This window comes from Ambystoma mexicanum, chromosome 1q (assembly GCF_040938575.1).
Source record: "Ambystoma mexicanum isolate Mex_15411 chromosome 1q, UKY_AmexF1_1, whole genome shotgun sequence".
Taxonomy (NCBI): Eukaryota; Metazoa; Chordata; class Amphibia; order Caudata; family Ambystomatidae; genus Ambystoma; species Ambystoma mexicanum.
In genome coordinates, this window is record NC_090922.1 from 82,002,772 (window position 1) to 82,025,399 (window position 22,628).

Here is a 22,628-nt window from a genome sequence, read left to right on the forward strand (position 1 = left end):
GGTCCCAATTGGTTAAGGGATGTAAATTTCACTGTCTGCTTGACATGATCGCTTGGGAAAACAATTTCTAATTTTAAGGTGTTTTCAGCCATCCATAAATCTTCGGAGACAAAGATGTAATCAATAATAGATGAATTTGTACCACTGCTCCAAGTACCTCAGTAATAATTCCCTTTCTCTTGCTTACCAGTCACCACACACGAATGCCAACTATCCAAAAAGTTCCACCATCTCTTCCCTTTGCATCCTGAAAGGTGCTTTTCTTACGATATGCCAAGAATTCATTATATTTCGATGGTTTAAGACAATTTACATTAAAATCGCCCACCACAATAATTCCCTCCAACTCGTCCGTATTCCGTCAATATGATCAATTAGTTGTTTTTGAGGCACTTCAGCATAACTCCAATACACATTTATAATGAGCATATTAGCAGGCACTCCCTTCATCACAACATGGATTGCCAGAACAGCATACATTATCATTTAGAATATTCAAGTTCAAAATAGTCTCATCCTAATCCCAATCAGGAGACCACCTTTAGGGCGACCCACCACCCCCTTTATTCTGTATGCCAGCAAATGCCAATAAACATACATTATTACCTTCCCGGTCAAAGAATTTCCTGTAACGTTACCTACTTAGTTTCACACAAAGGTTCCCCGAGTTAAGCAGATGCTGAACGCCTCAGGTATTCCACAAGCAGAGGCAGAAAACATGTCCTAGTCCCTCTGTCCCCCCTCAAGTTTCCTGTGGGCTGGGCTAACCGGAACCAATCCCGGGCAGAACCACTGTTTGTTTTCTGAAGCCTCTATTCTCCCCTTTCCCAGAACGTCTCCATATTCGACATCTGAATTACTCAAGGCCTTCCGACATAAGGCCTCTTTTTCTTCCATATATAGTGCCATGCTCAGGGGGGTATAACCGGAGGCTCCCGATATGGTATAGATATCAAAACACCTCTGACGGATCTCGTCAGCAGATGAAAGGATAAGTTCTCTTATAAGGTGAAAGGTTACAGTTACTCTCTCCATGTCCCACCTATCCCAGTCACAGAACTCAATTTGATCAATGTCCCTGGATCCAATCATTTTTAAAAATGATACTTCATGTAAGATTACCAGGATCATGGATCTATTTAGGAACTTGAGGTCCGAGTCTGTAACAATTGCTTCCATAATGAAACATTCTGAAGGCCCATTCCCAACTTCAGCTGCCTCTTCATACTGTGGCAAAAGTCCTCTATCGTTGTGCTTTCCACACAATTTTGTAGTATACTAGTTGAGCTGACTTGCCTTGCCAATGGATTTCACCCACTCCCCGTTCAGACTTGTGCCCACAATATTGTCTTTAGCAAGCCAAGATGCAGCTATGAATTCCGCCAAACATTCTTCTTTACACTGATTCTTAAAGCCTTTCAGTGGGAAATCGCAAGGCCCTCTGGGGCCCTGAGAGGCTGCATTCTGCACCTTGCTTCTACAAAGGCCTTTTGGAGCCCTAGTGTTGTTACTCCCATGGTCCTCCCACTGGATCTGCAAGACAATTCGGGCTGAAAAACTTAGGTTGGCCCCTGAGGTGGGTATAGCTCCTTGTTCTGCTTGGCAATCCGGAATGTTTTGCAAGTAAAGTTTCCAATAGCACAAGTTGCCCTACCCTTTTCCTCCATAGTCCGTTGTGACTAAGCCTTTAATTGTGCACTGATCTTCTCTCTGTTCTGGAGCCTTGGAGGTAAAATGAAACCGGAAAGCACCCTGGGAATTCTTAGAACTCTCAGATGGCACTTCCCCATCATTGTGCAACAGCTTAGTGCCTTCATTGTCATTCAAAGCATATTAAGAGTCCATTTCAATCCTGCCAGTAGACTTCATTCAGCCACCATGTTTTGAGAATATTGGAGCAATCCTCAACCCTTTATTTGTAACCATTGTCTTGTCAGTAAGGTCCTGGGTCAAGTGTGATTTTTAACGATCTTACAAAACTCTTGTTTCCCAGCACTCTTCTTAGTTTGCTTCTCCTTACATTAATCATTTTTTGTACCACTGCCGTCTCTTACACGTGCTACAGGAGACTCACTTATAATCACTGACTGGTCAAGGCCTTCCTCCGCTGCTCCCATTCTCAGGAATTATTCTATTAACTCCTTATCGGGAGGAGTATCCAAAAAAAGGGGAAATTGCCATTCTCCCATCCGTGGAGCAGGGATCCCCTGCCTCAGCCATGATATTAGATACTTCCAAAGTACTTATTCCTGGGTCATCTGAAATGAATACACGTGGAGGAGAAGTACCTTTTGTTTGAGAGGTGTAAGCATGTTTTTTCTTTATTTGTTGTCATGATAATGAGTTGCTTCTGAATGTTTTCCATTGTAAGTGCAGTTGTGAGCTATATATTAAATATTGTAGGCCGGTTTTGACATCGGTTCTCTAAAACAGTACACAGCAAACATGTCTTGCTTTAGAAATCCTGAGCTTGCAGCAACATGGAATCCCTATGTATGGATTCAGCTGCCCACTTGCACTCACAGGACAAGTTTAGCACGTTATATGGCCGAGGAACAGCTGCGAGGTAGATAGTTGATGCCCTGGCCAGAGTTCAGATTTAGCCAGGGTCAAAGACCTTTGTAAGACTTCACGAAATGTAAAATGTATTAATGCTCTCCATGTGAATGGGGGAGAGCAGAGACACCAAGATAATTAGGACCGGTGGTTCACATGGTAGATTGTTGACCATGTGGAGTTAGCTGCAGCTATAATAGAAATATGTGTCTCGGAGCACAAAACAAAATTATGTTCCAGTGTTTCATTTTGCCTTAAAGTTATTTTCTGAACACAGGCAGGAATACAAATAAAGTGTTTTCCCACACAGTCTCGAGTACTTTTTTCATGGAAGGGCGAGGACATGAATTCTTGTTGAATATCCACTGATTTGGTTACAATACCCAGTTTTTTAAAAAAACATTGCACTTCCTCCTTTTTGTGCTTTAGAACTCTGGTTGTGGTTATGTCTGTACAGTTTTCACTTTGTGTTGGGAACTTTATTTCCTTTCTTTTGATGTCCCTTACAGCCTCCCCTCATAGTTGTATGATTCTGCCTAAACAATAATTAGCTATACCGCACAGTCTCCAGTATTTGAGTGGCCTGAGCCGTCTGTTAGCCTGTCCATATCTTGCATGGCTTCCACAGTTCTGAAATTACATGTGGCTCTACTTCACTGTTATAAACAATGTATACCCCCCTAAATCCCTCCTGCCAATTGCAATCAATTTGGCGTTAGTGTAAATGCTGATTTTTACTGACCAGGTTTCAAAATGTGACTAAGCCCATGATGCTCTTTCTTAGTGGATTACAAATACTTATCTACCCTTGCCCGATAGTAACAAGAGCCTTGTATGCACTCCTTTAACTACAACGGCTTATGAGTGTTGCCCCAATGTTCAATAGCACTTCCCCACTCAGGCTTGTGCCACACAAATAAATCATCCCTTCACGCACATTTTGCAATGGCCTACACAGCATTTCAATGCTATCGTAGATGGTGTGACAACTCAACTGAGCCTTTATGTACATAGGTTGAGTCCCAATGCAATGACGGCATATCATGAAAAGCTTGTTGACTATTGATCTTTGAATCAATTGCGTGTTGACTATTGAAAAGGTTTTTAGGAAACCTGCTTTTCAACCATGATTACAAAATAAATAATTTCAAAAACTTGACCTTTGGCATTTTTTCATAACTCTGTATTTGAAGCCAATGTCTCGCAATGTAAACCAGCGTTGAGGTGCTTTTCAGTCCTATCTTATTTTCAATGTTGTGATAGTGTTTAGATGTTTGGCAGCATGGCACTGTCGTATATTATTGTTGTTTGGCATTTATATAGCACTCTATATATCATTGGTATGACCTCAAATCACTTGTGGGTTGAACGCCCTTGGGGACCATAGTCCAGGTCAGTCGAGAGAGTAGGGTATTATAGGGTGCTTGGGTGCACACAATATGTGATCAGCTGATGCGATTGCCTGATGTTAGCTGCATACTAACATTAGGTGTGGTGGTATTGAGATCAGTTGAATGTGTGCAGTCTGTAGGTTGGTCTCCGAGACTTAATTCTGGCAGCATTAGGCCTGTGTAGCACGCTTAAGTGTGCATGGCCTTCCGCAAAGCTCTAAAAACCTGTCTTTTCACAAACCCGATTAAGACCACCTAGGGCCACTGACACCCTGCAACCTGCTGACAAATGCTAAGGTTGTCATCTAGATCTATGGTAACCAGTTCCTGATTCTGTCTTGGTGACTTATTAGTCGCTTTCAGTGTCGTCATTGCTCGGTATCTCCTCGAACATTTGTCCGCAGGTTGCAGGGTGTCAGTGGCCCTAGGTGGTCTTAATCGGGTTTGTGAAAAGACAGGTTTTTAGAGCTTTGCGGAAGGCCATGTAGTCTTGGGTGTGTCGAATGTGTAGGGGGAGTGAGATCCACAGAGTTGGAGCCAAGGTTGAGAAGGCGGATCCTCTAATCCTGGCTGAATTGGAGGTTGGAATCACTAGTAAGAGGGCAGTGCTTGATCTTCGGTTGCGTGATCGGAGGTAGGTTTTTATCTACGATTGGAGGTTAAGTGGGCCGGTCTTGTGCACTGCTCGGTGGGTAATGCATAGGGTTTTGAAGGTGGCCCTTCGTCAGACGGAGCCAGTGGAGGGTGCGGAGAGCATGGGAGATGTGATCTCTGTGTCCCAGGGCGAGAAGGAGTTTGGCGGCAGCATTTTGGGCTCTTTGGAGTTTAAGTTGGTATGCTGGTGCTCACAGGTATAAGGAGTTAGCATAGTCCAGTCTCGACAAAACAATAGACATAACAGCAGCGAGTCTGTTGGTATAGGTGAGGCAAGGGAAAATGTGTCTAAGGAGTTTGACATGTTAGTGACAGGATTTATACATTATTGATCCGACGAGAGAGGGTTAGGCCGGAGTCCATAGTACAGCCAAGGTTTTTTACTATTTTGGGGGGTGGCCAAGGGTGAAGGGCAGTGTTGCCGCACACCATGATTTCAGTTTTGTCTGGGTTCAGAAGAAGGTGGTTTCTTGTCATCCGTCGGTCAATATCACTGAGGCAAGCTTTAAGGTCAGGACATGGGTTGGTGCTTTTTTTGGGAATTCTTAGGATAATTTGGGTATTGTCGTCATAGTTGTAACAGGAGAGGTTGTGCGTGCAGAGGATTCCTGGTAGAGTGGTCGGATAGAGGTTGAAAAGGAGAGCAGAGAGGCAGGCGCCTTGTGGTACTCCAGTGTTCACAGCGCAAGAAGTTGAGACCAAAGGGGAGAGGAAGGCGATTGGTTTCCTGTTGCTGAGGAAGGAGGCAATCCATTTGAGTGCTGAGCCACGAATTCCTAGGGAGATGAGGCGGTCAAGGAGGATTGAATGGTAAACTGTGTCAAATGCTGCTGACAGATCAGGGAAAATCAGCGCTGCACAACCCTCAGTCTGCCGTGACCTTGAGATCATCCAGATCAATATCAGAGGGGTTTCTGTTCCATGGCGCAGTGTAAAGCCTGATTGTGCGGGGTCGAGTAGTTTGTTGGATTGTATGAAGCAGTTGAGCTGGGAGTAGGCAGCCCAGTCAATGAGTTTTGCTAGAAATCTTGTGTTGGAGTTCGGCCTGTAATTCTTAGGGTGAAGGGGGTCGAGGGGTCCCTTTTTCAGAAGCGGTTTGACATGTAATATTTTAAAGGCTTCTGGAAAGGTACAAGAGGTGAGAGTTGTTTAGTATGGACCTTACATGTTCTCCTGCGCGAGTAGAGGAGAATATTTCTTTCAGAAGAGAGAAGGGGTAGGGGTCGGTGGGGGGGAGAATCTGGAGGGTCTGCTGCCGGATAGTAGATCTATGAACTCGTCTCTCGAGATGGGTTGGTAATAGTCGACGGTTGGCATAGTGGTCGTCGGGGCAATGGGATCAGGAGCGGTAGATGTAAGGCATGGGGTGAGGGTGGAGAGTTTGGTGTTAAGGGTTGCCATCCTGTCAAGTGCGGTGTTGTAGAAATGTAGCTAGGGGAGTTGCAAGCGTTTGGGTGAGAGTGGTTTGGGCAGAGCTGCAAGAAGGTTTCACAAATTCGGAGATGGTCTTGTGGAGTTCTTTGCTGCTGCTGCCACAGTTCAGAATTTGTTTATTGTAATAGGCCTTTTTGGCCTTTCGGATCTCGGATTTGTAATTGCGGTGGTGGAGGGCGAACATAGATCTGCTGAGATCGTTTTAGATTTTTGCCATTTGCGCTCAAGAGAATTATTTTGACTTTTGAAAGTTCAGGTGGGGCGTGAACCATTTGGGGGACGGTCCTTTGCGTGAGGCTGCAGGGGCTTGAGGGGGTGAGAGGAATTAGTGTTTCTTTAAGCCAGGAGTCAAAGGATTTGATGGTTAAGGGTCTACCACAGGTCAGTGTCGCTGGGGGACAGAGTAGCAGCTTGGGCTCGGTCGGGGAGTACCTTGACTTTGTTCCAGCATTTGTGATCAAAAGTGGGGTCAGGGGAGGTGTGGAAGGAGGGGCTGGTGTGTGGATAGAGGAAGGGATGGCAGAGTGTTCTGTCCAGATAAGCGGTTTGGAACTGGATATAGAGACAAGGTCATAGGAGCTGAAGATCGTATCAAGGGTGTGACCACCTGAGTGAGTTGGACCAGTGGTATGTCGGGAGAGGTTGAGTGGTTCAAGACTGTCTACCAGAGGTTGGGTCATGGGGTTGTTGGGCATATCAAACCAGATATTGAAATCTCCCAAAAGTGTAAGAGTTGGGGGATTTACCTGAATGGTAGCTATTGAGTCACAGAGATTGTTGGCAAAATGTCATGTCATATCCAGGGGGTCTGTATATGAGTAGGAAGCTGTGAGGGAGTGTTGATGGTAGCAAGAGTTTTACTAGAAGGGATTCACAGGTAGCATTGCGTGTTTCGACAAGTGAGGCAGAGCAATGAGGTTTGTAGAGGAATGCCACTCTGCCACCTCTGGAAGGTCTGTTGTGGGCGATAAGCGAATATCCGGGGGGGGGGGGAGGCCTTGTGCGCGACTGCTGCAAAATCATCAGAGAACCAGGTTTCAGTGATGAAAATGAGGTCAGGATTGTCAGAGGATAGGAGGTCAAAGATGCTGCGTCTGTTTCTTGCTACGGAACTGGTGTTGAAAAGGATGCATGTGAGGGGAGGGGATTTTCATGACTCGCATCGCTGGGAGTGATTGGTGGGCATGGGTGCCCAGTGAGATGGGAGGTGTGGTAGGATCAGTCAGGGTGGTTGATACTGACTTTGGGGGGGGGGATCTGGATGCATGTACACTTTGAGGGTCGAGTGAGTGGGTTAGGTTGATGGGGAGCAGGAAGAGTAGACGGGCGGTGGTAGGTATGCAAGAGACGTGGTGCACTTGTGGTATATACAGGGTTAGCCGAGATGTTTGTGGTTTGAGTCTGGAGGACGTTGGGGGTTTAGGTGTGTGTACAGGGTGAGAAGTCGAGAACAAGGGGATGAGGACGGGGTGAGAGGGGAGGGGAGGGGAGGGTCTGATGGTAGGGGTGGGAAAGGATGTGAGGTTGGACCGATGGAGAAGTGGTGAGGTATGGAGAGTCGAGGGAGAGCGCCGGTCACTCTTTCTGCGTTTTGTGGGTTTGGGTGCCATAGGAGTGTGAGAGAGGGTAGGAGGGTCAGAGGGTGAAGAGGATTTAGCAACTGTTTTCTAAAGGGCGAGACATGCTACTTTAAGCGAAAGGGTATGAAGGGGGAGATCTGGGGCGGTGGTCGAGTAGGAGCTGAGGGGGTAGAAGGCGGTGTGGGGGGTAGGGTGAGAGGGTGTCGCAGGTGAAAATGGGGGGGGGTCAGGCTGTGCAGAGTTTGTGGGGTGCGGTTGTCCTCGGGATCACGCTGTCGGGGATGCTGGGTTTTTGAGGGAGAGGTGTTGGGGTGAGGTGTGTGGGACTGAGGTGGGAGGCGTGTTGGTTGAGGGATGACTATGTTGGAGTGACGCAGAGCTCTACATGAGTGGGTATGTGGTAGTGTGGGTGTCAGAGGGGGATTGGCAATGGCAGGCGGGCTGAGGTTGGGGGGGGTCATCTGTGTGAGGAGTCCCTCAGTGAGCGCAGAGATGGCGCGGTAGTGGCGGGGGACTCGTGATATTTGGAGCGCCAGAGAGCTCCTCTGGCTTGTGAGTTTGAGATTGTGCAGGGTCTATGGACGGGGAGTATGGGGTTGCTCTCAGTAGATGCTTGGGGGACGATGGATGATGATATGTTTGGGTGGGTTGAGATGTGTGGGATTAGGGATTGAGGCGTGGGGTGTTTGGCATGGCAGAGTGCTCTTCTGATCTTAGAGTTCGAGGTGAAATGATGATTGGGGGTGGGCGGGGGGGGTCAGAGTGTATCGGTGTTCGGGGGCAAGGGTCGTAGGTGGCGACTCTATGAAGTTATGTGCTAGAGAAGAGGTTATGCACTGGGAGGGGTGAGTTATGGGGGGTGGTGTATGGTGTAGATAGGCCGGGAATGAGGAGGGGTTGGAGAGGTGGTCTTTGTTGATGTGGTATCTCTATGTGGGAGGGGAGGTCAGGGGCAGTACTTAGTGGCAATGCAATAGCAGCACCTAGAATTTGATTCACCTGGATAGGGGGAGAAAAAGCCTAACATTGGGGACAACAGTAAATGTAGTAACAGAAAATGCAATAATATGGTGGGGAGAGTTGTGTGTAGACCCATAATATGGGAGAACAAAGGGATAGAAATCTGACGAACACCCATTGGAAAATAGCTGGGTTCAGATTCAGTCCAGCATCATTTATTTATTTGATATTTGTAAGGCGCCAATACAACACATGATGTTTCAAGGTGCCACAAGATAAAAAATGGTGGGGGGTGGAGGGGACAAGGGAGAAAAATAACAGTCCTACTAGGCCTTGTGACATTCGGATTGTGCAAGTGCAGTAATAAGAAGTGCAAGGGAGAAGGGGGAGTGCCAGTCTACACGAAATGCAAAGTGCCTGGGTGGGAGGGGCAATGCAGGGTAAAGAGGAGAGGGTGCAAGTGAAAGTGGGTGGTGTAGGGGGTGGGGGGAAGAGGGCCATAGAGGCTAGGCAGGTGCTAAGGGGAGCCCAGGAGGGAAAGTGCTAGGGCTTGCATGGGGTGCAAGACCACATGTAAGTGCGAAGGGACCACATGTAAGTGCGAAGAGGGGGGGTGGACTGGGCGGGGTGCCTGGTGCCCTGTAGAATTCAGTGGGAACCAGGCAGCCAGTCACTACGGCAGACTGGATTGTTAACAGGGGGATGAGCGAGGGAAGGAAGAAGAGGAAAGGAGGGTCTTGAGGAGCTTCTGGAACTTAAGGAGATCCGGCTCAAGCCTGAGAGGGGCAGGGAGACCATTCCAGGGGGAGGCCCCTGCGGAGGAGAGCGATCTACCCCCCCACTCTCTGCTTAGCGAAGCATCTGATCTGCAGAGAGTTGGAGCTAGAAGCCCGAAGGGCTCTAGCAGGGAGGTATTATGGGAGAGAGCGTTAGATGTAGTGGGGTCCCAGGCCCCAGAAAGCCTTGTGGATGATGGACAGGGTCTTAAACTTGATCCTAGCAGTAACCGAGGGCCAGTGGAGACATTTTAGGGCTGGAGAAATGTGGGCCCTGGGCTTGAGGCCAGGGAGAAGTATTGCAGTCCTATTCTGGATTAGTTGAAGGGAGCAAAGGAAGGATAAAGGAATAGGCTGTTGCAGTATTCATGCCTAGGGAGGAACAGAGCTCTGGAGACATTGAGTTTCTGGGGGAAGGTGAGGAAGGGGAGAATGCCTCTGAAGAGGTGCAACTGAGGAGGCAGTAGAGGGAAGCTTGAAAGAGAGCTGTGTGCCATCTGCATAACACTGGAAGTGATGAGAGAAGAAGGCGATCAGGTGGGCCAGAGGGGCAAGGTAGATGTTGAAGAGGGACGGCGAGAGGATAGAGCCTTGATTGATACCGCAGGTGAAGAGTGTGATAGGAGAGCAAAAAGGGCCCAGTTGAATCTGGGAAGGTCAGTCGGAGAGGAATGAGGTCAACCAGTCCAGTGCTAGACCTGTGATAACAAGGATGTCATAGAGCTGATTTGTCAGGTTGGCATGATAGACATTGTCGAAGTTGGAGGAAAGATCCAGAAGGATAAGAACGGAGGGAGAGTTGGAATAGAGCTTTGCAAGCAAGACTTTCATAGAGAGGACCTGTCTATAGACCTCATCCAGTGCTATGGGTGAGGAGGAGGAAAGTAGGAGGGAAGGAGAGACTGGGGGTAAAGGGAGGCCTGAGAGCTGGGAAGGGAGGAGGGAGGGGATTAGAGGAGAGTGAGCACTAGATGCCCGAGTTTTGATTAAGAAGTGGGAGGCCAGTGAAGTACAGAGGGTCAGAGGTGGGAGAAGTGGAGACTGCAGTAGGATTGGCAAATTCCTTGCAGATTTTAAACAATTTGCCTGTGTTGTTAGTGGCCCCAGAGATGCAGGCTTGGAAATGGGCCCTCTTCTTCAAGCGCATGGAGAGTTCTGTATTGCCTTTGGAGCAGGCGGCAGGCCTGTCTGTCAGAGGATGTTCCTGATGCCCACCACTTCTGCTCAGCAACTCTGCACTTGCGTTTTCAGAGAGGCTAGGTCGGAGTCATACCAGGTATTGCACTTGGAGGCAGGCTTCATGCGGATCCTCATGGTGGGGGCAAGGATGTCCAGAGTGTTGGTGCAGAGTCAGTGTGGGAGTCTGTGGCAGGAGTGGGAGGTGGATTGAAAGTGGCAACAAAAGCAGCAACTGACACTCGCTTCATCTATCGAATGATGGAGAAGGAGACTGGCAGTGCAGGGAGAGGCTTAGCCGGGGGACCAAAGAGAGCCACGGGAGAGCATGGTCAGATCAGGAGAGGGGAGTAGTGAGAGGGTTGGAGATGGGGATGTCTGCCGAGATGAGAGCATCCAAGGTATGTCTGGTTGTACTGGAGGGATGAATGGTGAGGGAAAGAAAGTTACAGAGGCTGCGGGAGAGTCCAGTGGCTGATTCAGGAGAGTGAAGGTGACTATTGAAGTCTCTGAGGAGGAGAAGTTTGGAGGAAAGAAGAGAAGAGCTGAGATCAGACCACTCTGAGGAAGAGGGAGACTGGACCAGGAGTCCTGTATATGGTGGCCAAATTCAACGAGAGGGTTGGAGAGATGCCAAGTCTGCAGACGAGACATTCAAATTAAGAGTAGGTCTGAGTGGGAATGATAGTAGCGGGGACCCATTCAGGGAAGATCAAGGCCACTGCGCCTCTAGACCGGTTAGGCTTGGGCTTAGAATGGATCTTTAAGTGAAAGAGTGAATGGGAGAGGACAGAGACCTTGTGGGGAGTCCATGGGTCCGGAGAGGGAATGACAAAGAGGATGTCTGTGACAGTCTGCTTGGAAGAAGCATTGACGTAGGTGTCAGCGAGGGGTAGGCCTGGATTGGAGACCAGGAGATCTTTTTTGAACTTTTTCCTTCCAGACTTCGAGAGAGAGGAAGTATAGGTGATAGAGTAGCAGTTGTAGTAAAAAGTAGAGATGGACAGCACCATGGAGGGAGGGAGGGAAAGGGAGGAAGGAAGAGAGGGAGAGAGAGAAAACACAATGCACGACTATCTCGCCAGAGCGCTGCACAAATCCTATAATATAATGTCATACGGACCGCAGCATCTCGCACCTTAATCTCATAGCAAATAAAGGAGAGTATAGCGTCCCTTCTCCTGATCCATCTGTGGTGGTAAAGAGGATATGTAGTTGGAGTAACAGTTTGGCCAGGTTTGGATTTCTTCAGTGAATTAGTTATGTCTATAAAAGAAAACCTCTAAACAAAGGAATTTGGTATTTTTTACAGAAATATGTATGCCCCTGTTACTTGTTGCTAATAACCATCTTAATTAAAAAGGATAATGCAAATTATTAAATAGCAGCATGTCAATCGGTGGATTATTTTTCAGTATTTTTTTTTATTTACCTGCTTTATTTCACTATTTTTGTTGGTTACAGAATGCGCCCGAGTCAGAGCCTGGTGGAGGAGTATAGGAAGTGCCTGGGTAGGGAGTGTGACCGCGGAGTTCCCGGTGCATGTGTGGACCTGAATCTGAAGGGCCTTGTGCGGCAGCATTTAAATAGGGAACCAGAGTTGCACTCCGCCCTGCATAATGAAGACGCCTTTCCAGTGATAGACCATGCCCTGAGATCAAATCCGGATGCGTCATTCGTACTGGCAGGCCTTGTGCGTGGCTTCCAGGCTTTGGAGCTGGCAGCTGTTAACCTCTGCTGTTTCCCCTGGCGCAAGGAGTTCTCGGTGATTAAGGTAGGCCTAAAGCTCATTCTGACGTTTTTGATTCATTTACTTATACTATACTTAATATTGTATATGGTTGGCTTGCTCCCGGACTGCTGCAGAAGGCTTCCACGACCATAGTTGGGGCTCATTCTTAACCAAACCGCATCAGATCTTCAAAGTAGGTATGCCACTTTTTCATACATGTTCTAAGAGGAAGTCGGATTGTGAGCACCTTCCTGTGCACAATGAATCGTATTAAGCGAGAAATTCTCTATTAACGTTGGATGCATATCATTTTGGGATTATTGTCGATGGGGTATGGAGACGTGCCTGCATTTTCGAGAAGCCGTGTCCATGTTCAATTTCAATCCAGAGGTTTGCTTAAGTTGATATAACCACATTGATAATGACCAGATATTTTCTGTGGCTTGTTATTTTATTGAGTTATCTTCTCCAACACCAGGGACATATCTACCTTAGAACCTGGAGGTGTTATTGCATGTCTCTTCGGGGTTATTCCCCCATCACTTGGTAAAGGGTGAGAGGTTCCATGGCTCTGCTCGTTCAAAAGTGCTTAGGTTACATGGGTATGCTTTGGGATTTTCACACTTCCTGTCAGTACATTGGATATGAAAAGCACTGTCTGAAGAAATATGCAATTTTTGAAACTTTTTGACCGTTTGTCACTTTTTGGATCTCGGCTCTGCTGCTTTTTTTCCCCATTACTATAACGCTTCCACCATGGTAATTGGGTAAATGGTATTGCCAACACGTAAGCGCACCTCAATTAGAATTCAAAATATGCAATCTGAAACTGGTATGAATTGATTTAATCATACAAATATCGTTCAGAAAATGTTTGGGGTTAAGAACAAGACTGGTTATTTGAAGTGTATCCATTGCACCATATCACAAGTTAAAACATATTATAAGCATGTTATATGCTGTGGTAAGATTTGCCAACTGCATGGCCATCAGTTTCACCCACTTAGGGGCTTTCTGAAGGCGGAATTTTAATCTTTTTGGAAGTACTCCTTTCTTTATATACAAACTAGGGCTTTGTCCCAAAAACACAACAGCAGCAGCAGTAGTAGTCGCCTCTATGCCTTAATGCTGACCAGGGGAGTTGCTAGGTCTGGAAAAGACCCGGGGCTAAGCTGATGTTGGTACTGTTGGGACTGGGGGCTAGCTAGTCTTTTGGCTGTAGCTCCTGAGATTCTACAACCAAAAGATCAGGGGCTATAGCCCCCTTAGCCCCCCCAGCAACGCCCCTGATGCTGACACATCCATCTAGTCGCAACCATAGCAATCACGTGGAGCCGTTCTCGCCAAACCGAAATGTCAGCTAGCTTAAGGACTGTTACTCGAGCTCAAAAGTGGTCAGTGCCTCTCCATACACATGCTATATAAGCGGGTTCAGTTCCTTTTCATATGCATGGCAAGTCACTTTCCTTGAAACTGTCAATTTGCTCCACTTTTTGCTCTGTTTCTCTCCAAAGGATTGTATTGCTTCTAGTAGTGACCGCTTTGATTTAGTTCTCTCTATCCCGGTAGCTCCTTTTCTGAAGGGCAGGATTCCCCCAAACCCTCCCCTTACCTCAGGTTAGTTGTCCACAACCAGTCCTTGTCAGCTACCAGCCAGTCAGCAATCTGGAAGAGCAAGCAATCAGAGTGGTCTTCCAGTCATAGCATGCCATTTTCTTTTAGCTTTAATATATGTTATGTGTCGTCTTGATTGCGCTAGTTTAAGCTGAAGGTCTTTCTAATTAAAAAAAAACAGAATTACCTTGTCTCCCTTGCTCGCTCTCTCTCTCTCTCTGCCCCCTCTCTCTCTCTCTCTCTCTCTCTCTCTCTCTCTCTCTCTCTCTCTCTCTCTCTCTCTCTCTCTCTCTCTCTCTCTCTCTCTCTCTCTCTCTCTCTCTCTCTCTCTCTCTCTCTCTCTCTCTCTCTCTCTCTCTCTCTCTCTCTCTCTCTCTCTCTCTCTCTCTCTCTCTCTCTCTCTCTCTCTCTCTCTCTCTCTCTCTCTCTCTCTCTCTCTCTCTCTCTCTCTCTCTCTCTCTCTCTCTCTCTCTCTCTCTCCCTCCCCCTTCCTCCCTCTCTTCCTCTCCCTCCCGCCCGCGCCATCACATAAGGCTAGAGGTCTGGAGTGGGAAAGAAGACCCCATGTGAAGTTGGGGATTTGGGGAGCCAGTTACGGGTATAGCATTTTCGCTTTATGTCGGGGAATCTTTGAAGTTTACAGCAGCAACGTCGCTAGACGCGCTCAGAAAAAGTGATGAGTGATAGCGGGTAATGGGAGAGGGTTGGGCAGGGAAAAGGCAATTGAGTGAAGTGAGGGGACCTGGAAAAAAGAAAGGGGACTCATGTTGAGTGCCTGTGAGGATATGGAAGACTTTTTTTTAATTCTGAGCAATTTTTTCACATTTTCGCAGGAATTGACGAACCGCCACTCTACCATAGGAATTTCTTTTATTGGAAATGATTACTGTGAAATTATCACTGAACTAAAGAGCTAGATAAAAACAAAGGTTTAACATCTGCAGTGCCTACATCTACTGGGCAGGGGGCTATGGGTGTTTGGTAACACACTAATGGTGTGACGTGGCTAGTGGGCCCAAAAGAAATATATTGGCTGAACATGTACAAGTGCTATGGCCAAAGGCCATAGCTAGTGCGACCTCAAACTATGCAGCATGTTCGACTGTGACCACTGGCCACGGCTGAAGGCAGTGGCTAGTGGGGCCATAAGAAAATGATTGGGACAACAAGGCACAGGTAGTATAGCTCAGTAGCAACACACTAGTTTTGGAAGCAAGAAGACGCAGAGCAACACAGGTTCAAATCCCGGGTCCGTGCTTAGAAACCTCTTCGGTATTGAGCGCTTTGTAAAAAACAAATTATAATTATGTACAGTGGCCATGGCAGAATGCCATGGCTAGTGGGCCCTAAGAAAACTAAGGTTTAGCAAAACATTTGAAATTCAGTGAAAAACCATTTGTTAAGAGAGAAAAGATGATCAGATTCACATTTACTCTCTTAGTCAAGGTTTTTTTTTTCACTCAATGTTGTAATCTGGCTATTGCCACACTATAGTTAAATTGAGTATCGAGTGCCATAGGAAATCCGAAAATGTAATTGCTAATAACGTTTGACTTGCATGATGGGGTTACCAGACATTTCGTCGAAAAAAAATGGTCGACAAGACATTTGGCCGAAACCATTTGGTCGAAAGACAAATGGTCGAATTTGAATTTTTTTTTATTTTCACTTTTTTTTTTTTTTTTTTTGGGGGGTCCTCCTCAACCCCCTTTTTTTTCTAAAAAACCCTTTTTTTCCCTAAACTAAAACCTAAAACATATATATATAAATAAAAAAAAAATTCGACCATTTGGTTTTCGACCAAATTCCGTCGACCAAATGTCTTTCGACGAAAAGTCCGGACACCGCATGATGGATGTGGCTGATCTTTTGCAGCCCCACCAGACTGGACCTTTTTGGGAAAGATTCATAAAAAAATGAAAACGTTATTAAGAAGGCAAAGAAATGCTGTCTTCAGCCTAATTCATTTCCCATAGAAGAAAAAGTGAAACTTTCTGTGCATCGTGCAGCAAAAAACGCTGGATGGAATTGGACCGGGTACGAAACCTGTCAATAGAAAACGGTGATCGGGAATGCAAGTGCGTCACACAAAACGATTAGTGTCTGGGAGAGGGCTAGGGAGGGGAAAAGAACTTGAGGGGAGTCGGGGGAGGGGGGGAGCATCGCAAGAGGGGGGCACATGGTGAGTGCCTGGGAGGGCAGGGCAGAGTTTGGGATTTTGCACGCATTTTACGGATAACTGCGGTTATTTGTGGGCATTTACGGACACAGTTATTTGTAGTACATTGCTATTATAACCACTGTAATGGGGGGAGGAAGGGATTTTAAAAAAAAGAGTGCAAAGAGATTAATAAAAAAGAAAGTGGAATTTTACAGCTACAGTGAGGTGTGGGGTAATGGGTGTGGCCAAAGGGTATGGCTACTGGGTTACTTTAAGAAACTGAATGATGCAATATGGAAAGTGGACACAGCCGAAGGCCATGGCTAGTGGACACCAATGAAACGTATTGGGACAATGTGTCAAGGGGCCACGGCGAAAGATCATGGCTAGTATGCCCAAAAGAAACCTAGTGGTCTGGCCACGGCCAAAGGTCTGGGTCACTCGGCTATGGCTAGTGGGCCTGTTTAGAAAACCTACTGGAGCAATATGTAGAATGGTCACAGCCAAAGGCCGTGGACACTGGGTATGGCCGAAATCCATGGTTAGTGGGACCGGAAAAAAGCTATTGGAGCAAGATGTAAAAGGGCCATGGACAGGGCCAATGGTCATGGGCAAAGGCCATGGCTAGTGACCGGGAAAGATAGGTAGTGTTGCAACTGGGCCCCAAAGACATGTATAGTGGCCACGGCCTGGGTCCGAAAGAAACATATTGGGGGGAACATGTATAGTGGACACGGCCGAAGACCATGGTTAGTGGCCCATAAAACCTATGGTATAACAAAACCCTTGAAATTCAGTGAAAAACTCTCATTTAAGTTGCACAGATTTAACGCAACAAAAGTCTTGAAATTCAGCTGCTGTGGGAAGTCATGACCATCGTAACTCGTTTCGTTCCTGTTGAAAAGCCCATGAGCAATTACGCATCCTAAGAGAAGGGATTCACCCATGGTTGTTCACGCGTCAAGGTCCCTCAGATTGTTTCTTTCTGCTATTGTAGTCGGTTGCTAGTTGCAGAGTTCCTTTCAGGCTGATGCCTTTGATTAGTTAAAGTTTATTCATAGACTTCTCTTTTCTTTCTTTACTATAAACTTGTTGCCGCAGCATCATCCAACTGCTCGACGACCAGCTCCCATCGTCGACACCTGGCTGACTCGACGACTTGACACAGCCTTCCCAGGCATCTTCGGGCTACGGCCCTTACAGTAGGGAGAGCAGGGGGAGGTCTTGTATAGCTAATCCGTTTAGAGAATGCATATTCTCCCACCACTTTTTTGCCTTTTCCATTTATTATGGAAAACACCCCTTGTAAGTTTCGCCCTTCCTGCCATTGGAAGTTCCCGTGGAAGGATACACCCCAAGTGTGCAAGTATTGTCTCCCTAGAGATCACCCAAAAAAGCTTTGCAAGTCCAGCAAACTTTTCTGGCCAGCCAGACCAAGCGCTGGGCCGTCCATGCCATGCAGGCCAAAGCCTCCATCAACGTGACTGGGGAATCCAGCGAGGCCCCCGACTCCACTAAGCAGGCCCGTGGCTCTGTGACGAAGACAACACCCGACAGCCATAGCGCACCACCTCCAAACACACCAAGCACACAGCCCATGGCCGACCTTCGATGAAATCGGCGAGGCCCAACCAGTGTTGGTGGAAAAAGCCTGTAGATCTTCCTTGTCCTCTGGGCCATCGCTTACGCCTTCGCATCATGACAGGCCTCCGAAACTGGCCTCACAAGTCAGTAAGGACATTGCGCATAAAAAAGCCCTCCTTTTGTGTGCCGAAATACAGGTGGCGAAAGGCGCATTGGCGTCTCACAAACATACGCTGAAAATGCAGGAATTTATAAAGATCCTCATCACAAGTTGGGCAATCTCCCTTAAATGCAGCAGTAACAGCATTCCTGCTGCATTTAAGGGCTGACCCGATCACAAGTTGGGCGCTAAATGGGCTGGAGTTGAAAATTCCATTAAGCGCCCTGTTTTTAACTCAATTACCGCCGGCTGTATTAGCGTGTCGTATTTGTGCTGAAAATGTCCCAATGGGTCCAATGGACCCAATGGGGATTTCCCGTAAACGCCCAACCCGGGATCCAGCAGTAATAACGCCGGACTGGCTGGTGCGAACAAAATTACAGTTGGGCAATATTACAGTTGGGATACCGCCCCCAACTCTTGATGCTCTAAGCCACAGAAAAAAGCAAAATCCTCGACGCCTTCGTCTCTCCAGACATCGGGCTTCCAGGGTATGGGTTCCTCCTTCCCTGCCGATACTCTCACAGGGGCTATGCAACACAAAGAGGAGGCACCCTCCCATACCACCTCTACCCCTTTAGGTTTTCCACACTCCTATGAGTGGACAAAAAAGGTAGCAGGCGCCCCTCTCCAGAAAGAACACGACATGATAACCTCTTTAGTGGTTTTTACCCACTTTGAGAGTCTGCAGCAATTGCTTTTTGCTCAGTGTACTTTTCACAAAGGAGGAAAATCTATTTGCATAATCAGTCTTTGTCCCATCAACAAGGGCAGTCCAGCACCAAAATGCGAGGCACACCTCCTTTGAACAAGAGTACCAACAGCAACCCCATACACGTGTTCCAGCCGTGTTGGACCTAATCAGTGAGGTGGACCTGTGCCTCTCTGAGCACAGTGAGCAAGGGGTCCACGTCTGGGTTCTCCCAGGTAATGTAGGGTGACCAGCCCCAAGTTCCTTTCAAAAATACAAAAAAGGTAGCAGGCATGATAACCTGTTCAAGGGTTTTGTTTTCCTATGGGTGGACCCCTGAACAATTCAACAAAATTATGAAAAGGATGTCATGCTTTGTTGACTTCATGGACAAGCACCCTGAAGAACATGCGTCCCTTAGAGACTTCTCCCAGTCGGGGGCTGCAAAACATCAGCCCCTGCCAAGAAACCACATCTTAGCACCCCTCAGCTCAGCACTTTGCCAAGGGCACTCCAGCCTCCCTCTATCAAGACTCTTCTCAAGACATGAATGCTATCGACTCCTCAGGGTCACAAGACACCAGCTCTCAGGGAGACGAGGGAGATCAATATAGTCAGGACCAGTACTAAAATGACGACGATGATCAGCCTGTGGATAATCAGCTTCAATACAACAAACTGCTGCTGAAGGCTGCCCAACATTTCAGTATTGACACCCAAGAGGCACAAGGAGACAAGGACTTTGTGGAGGACATTCTTGGCGATAAAAAAAATCTGCCACTCAGTTTATTCCACTGTTGCAATCCATACAAAGACATATACAGCCCTCCTCACTTACGCCAGCGCCCAAAAACCCTCTGTACATTAGTGGTCAGCTCAGACTCGCTTGTCGTCAACACTACTGGGAAGAGGGCTGGCACTCCTCTGCATTGGTTGAAGCCCCACCAGATAAAGAAAGTAAATAAATCTACACTTTCGGAAGGAAGGTCACATTCTCAGCGGCATATCGGGCCTAGAATTGTGAATAATTCCACCCTCCTAGCTAGTTATGGCTGTCATAAATGGGGTGAGTTGGAACACCAAGTTGAGGTGGGTCCAGTACCCCTAAAATCACGGCTACTAGGCACCATTTCAGAAGGCAAGCAGTTGTCTAATTGTATTGTTAAAAACAACCTTGTCGCAGCAGACAACGCGGGCCCCATCATTACAGAGGGCACATTTATCAAGCACAATGCTTGGCTTAGACAGTCTGGATTTAAATTACAGACACAGGCACAGGTCACCCTGCTTAACATGCAGGTGGAACCTAATGCCCTCTTCGGCAAGGCCGTACAAGATGCCCTCAGAAGTGCAAAGGAAGAGTATGATACTCTTAAATCCCTCAGACAACTAACCAACAAACCCCATTTCCAGGTTTCGGGACAGGGCACTCAATGCTCTTCCGGATACAATCCGGGCAGCCAGTCTTCGACAAAGGGACCCTCACAAGAACAATCTTCTAATCTAAAAAAAGATCCAGAGGAAGAGGCAGAACCTCACCTGGGAGAGGCTCCACCCCTCCCAAGCAATGACTCGCAGCTACAGGTCCCCTCCCATGCCACTCCAGTAGGAGGTCTCATCTCACACTTCACCCACGTATGGGAGGGGATAACGTCAGACAAGTGGGTGTTGTCCACCGTAGCAGGCGAGTATTGCATTGAACTTTTGCAAAAACCATCCAACCGCCCACCAAGATGATGCCAGAAGAGCAGTGCATACTTTTGGAGGAAGGAAAGACCCTGCTGGAAAAAGACGCCTTGGAGATCGTCCCAGCAAATCAGGTAAACAAGGGTATTTATGCAACGTACTTGTGCCAAAGAAAGACCTGTCCATACTCCCAGTACTAGATCTGTACCCTGTGAACAAATATGTCAAACCTCAAAGGTTTTGCATGACCAACATTCAGGAGGTAATCCCCCTCTTAAAACAGGGGGGATTCCTTGGCAACATTGGGTATGAAAGATGCATACATTTCAATGTTCCCAGCGCACAGAAAATACCTGCGATTCAAAATGGCAGGAGTTCACTACCAGTTCAAAGTGCTGCCCTTCGGCATCGCCTCGGCCCCAAGTATATTCGCAAAGGTGCTTGCGGTAGTAGCAGCACACCTCAGCAGAGAGTCCATCCCTGTGTACCCTTTTCTAGACGACTGGCCAAACACTGGGGAGTCTAAAACACCCAAAGAACGATAAACCTTCTTTTCCAATTGGGTTTCTCCATCATTGAGAAAAAATTCATGCCTAGTTCCCAGCCAAATCAAACTATTTTTGGAGCCATTTTAATGACAAAGGAGCTAGCTTTTCCATCAAACGAGAGAGTACAAAACCTATCACAAGGCCGGTCGCCACATAACAGTACGCAAAGCAATACGCTTGCTCAGGAGGATGGCCTCATGCATTCACTTGCAGAAGTGGTTAGCTAAACAATGGTCTCAGGCAAGCAATCAGTGGGACGACCTAGTGGTTGTTTTTCGCTAACCTTGGTACAGGCTTTTTGCTGGTGGTCCACGGACAACCTGCTAAAAAAAAAAATAAGTTTGCATTCCACCAGCACTAGCGATCCTGACTACAGATGCCTCACTCGCCGGTTGGGGAGTCCACCTCCTCCATTACACAGCCCAAAATCACACCAATTTCTTAGAACCTCTGGCAGTTCTCAAGGCCTTTCAAGCCTTTCAACAACATCTTATAGGTCAAACAGTGCAAGTCCTCACAGACTGCACCACTGCCATGTTCTACATAAACAAGCAGGGAGGTACACACTCCAAGTCTGTACAGGCTATCCCAGAAAATGTAGAAGTGGGCACTCAGTCGGAACATATTCCTAACCTCTCAATACGTTACAGGGGAACTCAATGCTTTGGAAGACACCCTAAGCAGATACCCTCTACCAGTAGAACATGAGTGGCTACTCAACGGGGAAATTCTAGATGGAATATTCTCCCAATGGGGGCATTCTCCCTTCGACTTGTTCGCCACAAGCCTAAACACACAATGCCCAGACTCTGCGTCTAGATTTCCCCAACTAGGATCTAAGGGAAATGCCCTGTGGATGAACTAGTCAGTGAAACATGCTAATGCTTTTCCCCCAACACCACTTCTGAGCAGAGTTGTGCACAAGATGCACCAGGAACAAGCTACTCTAATCCTGGTTGCTCCTATGTAGGCGATACATCCTTTGTTTCCACATCTGCTCAAACTGGTGATGTGCAACTCGATCAAGCCACAATGCCCTTACACCATGCTAACACGACACAAGGGAGCATCTCTCCACCCTTGTCCTCAATCTATGAACTTGGCAGCCTGTCTCCTGAAGTTAGAGTTCGGCCACTTAACAACTTTGTATGGATATTGTTATGTCAATGTATTTTCCTATTCATGTTAATGTGTTATCTGATTCCCATCCTTTGTTCTACGGATGGAATCTTAGTCAGTGATGACATCAGAGCAATCTTGAGCATGGTGGTGGAATGTTATTCTTTGAGTTGTTCAGTTAGTGCTACTTGTGTAGATGGTTGGGGGTCTCTACTACCCAGCTTACCCTTACAAGCAATAAACTGTTTAACCAATTGGTTTTGCCTGGTCCATTGCTTTACATTGGCGACAAGGATGCGATTTGCTGTAGCAGGAGAGCAGCGACTGTAATGGGAGTAGTTGTCCGAAGCCAGACCGAGACCCCCAACCGCCAGGCCTGCAGGAGAGGAGCTCCCCCCCACCTGGCCTGCGTCGTTGGATCGTAAAGAAAGTGCGCCAAACCTTTTTCGAGCTTACCTTCTGAACCCTCAGCTGGCCGCTGAGTCCACCCCATCTGGCGGCGGCCCAAACGACCGCTGGATCACGGAGACGTCCCTCGTATGTGGTGACGTCGCACGCGCGATGCCTGTGAGCGGGGTGAGTGTCTTGGGGAACCCCACATTGTTTTTGGCAACTGTGCACGTGCATGCATTTTGAGGGTGGAGGACGCGCGCGTGCGCTGCCTGCATGCGCGAGGAGCTCGTGGATAACAAGAGCGAGCCTGTCTGCGCGTTGTATGGTACGCGCTGCATCACGTGAGTGGTCACGTGCGCGTGAGACAGCTCGGCTGCTTCAGGAGTTCTCTGTGCACCGTGTAAGCGTCACGT

General features: G+C 47.4%; 1 protein-coding gene across 2 annotated transcripts in view; it reads left to right on the plus strand.

Annotated features, from left to right (window-relative positions):
- The window catches only part of SPATA2L (spermatogenesis associated 2 like), a 177,385-nt gene that overhangs the window by 86,629 nt on the left and 68,128 nt on the right, over positions 1-22,628 (plus strand). For both annotated transcript variants that reach the window (XM_069635574.1, XM_069635575.1), the window contains exon 2: positions 11,992-12,301. In XM_069635574.1, the coding sequence (XP_069491675.1) occupies positions 11,993-12,301 (309 nt within the window). In that variant the 5' untranslated portion in view covers position 11,992. The remainder of the gene's footprint in view (positions 1-11,991; positions 12,302-22,628) is intronic.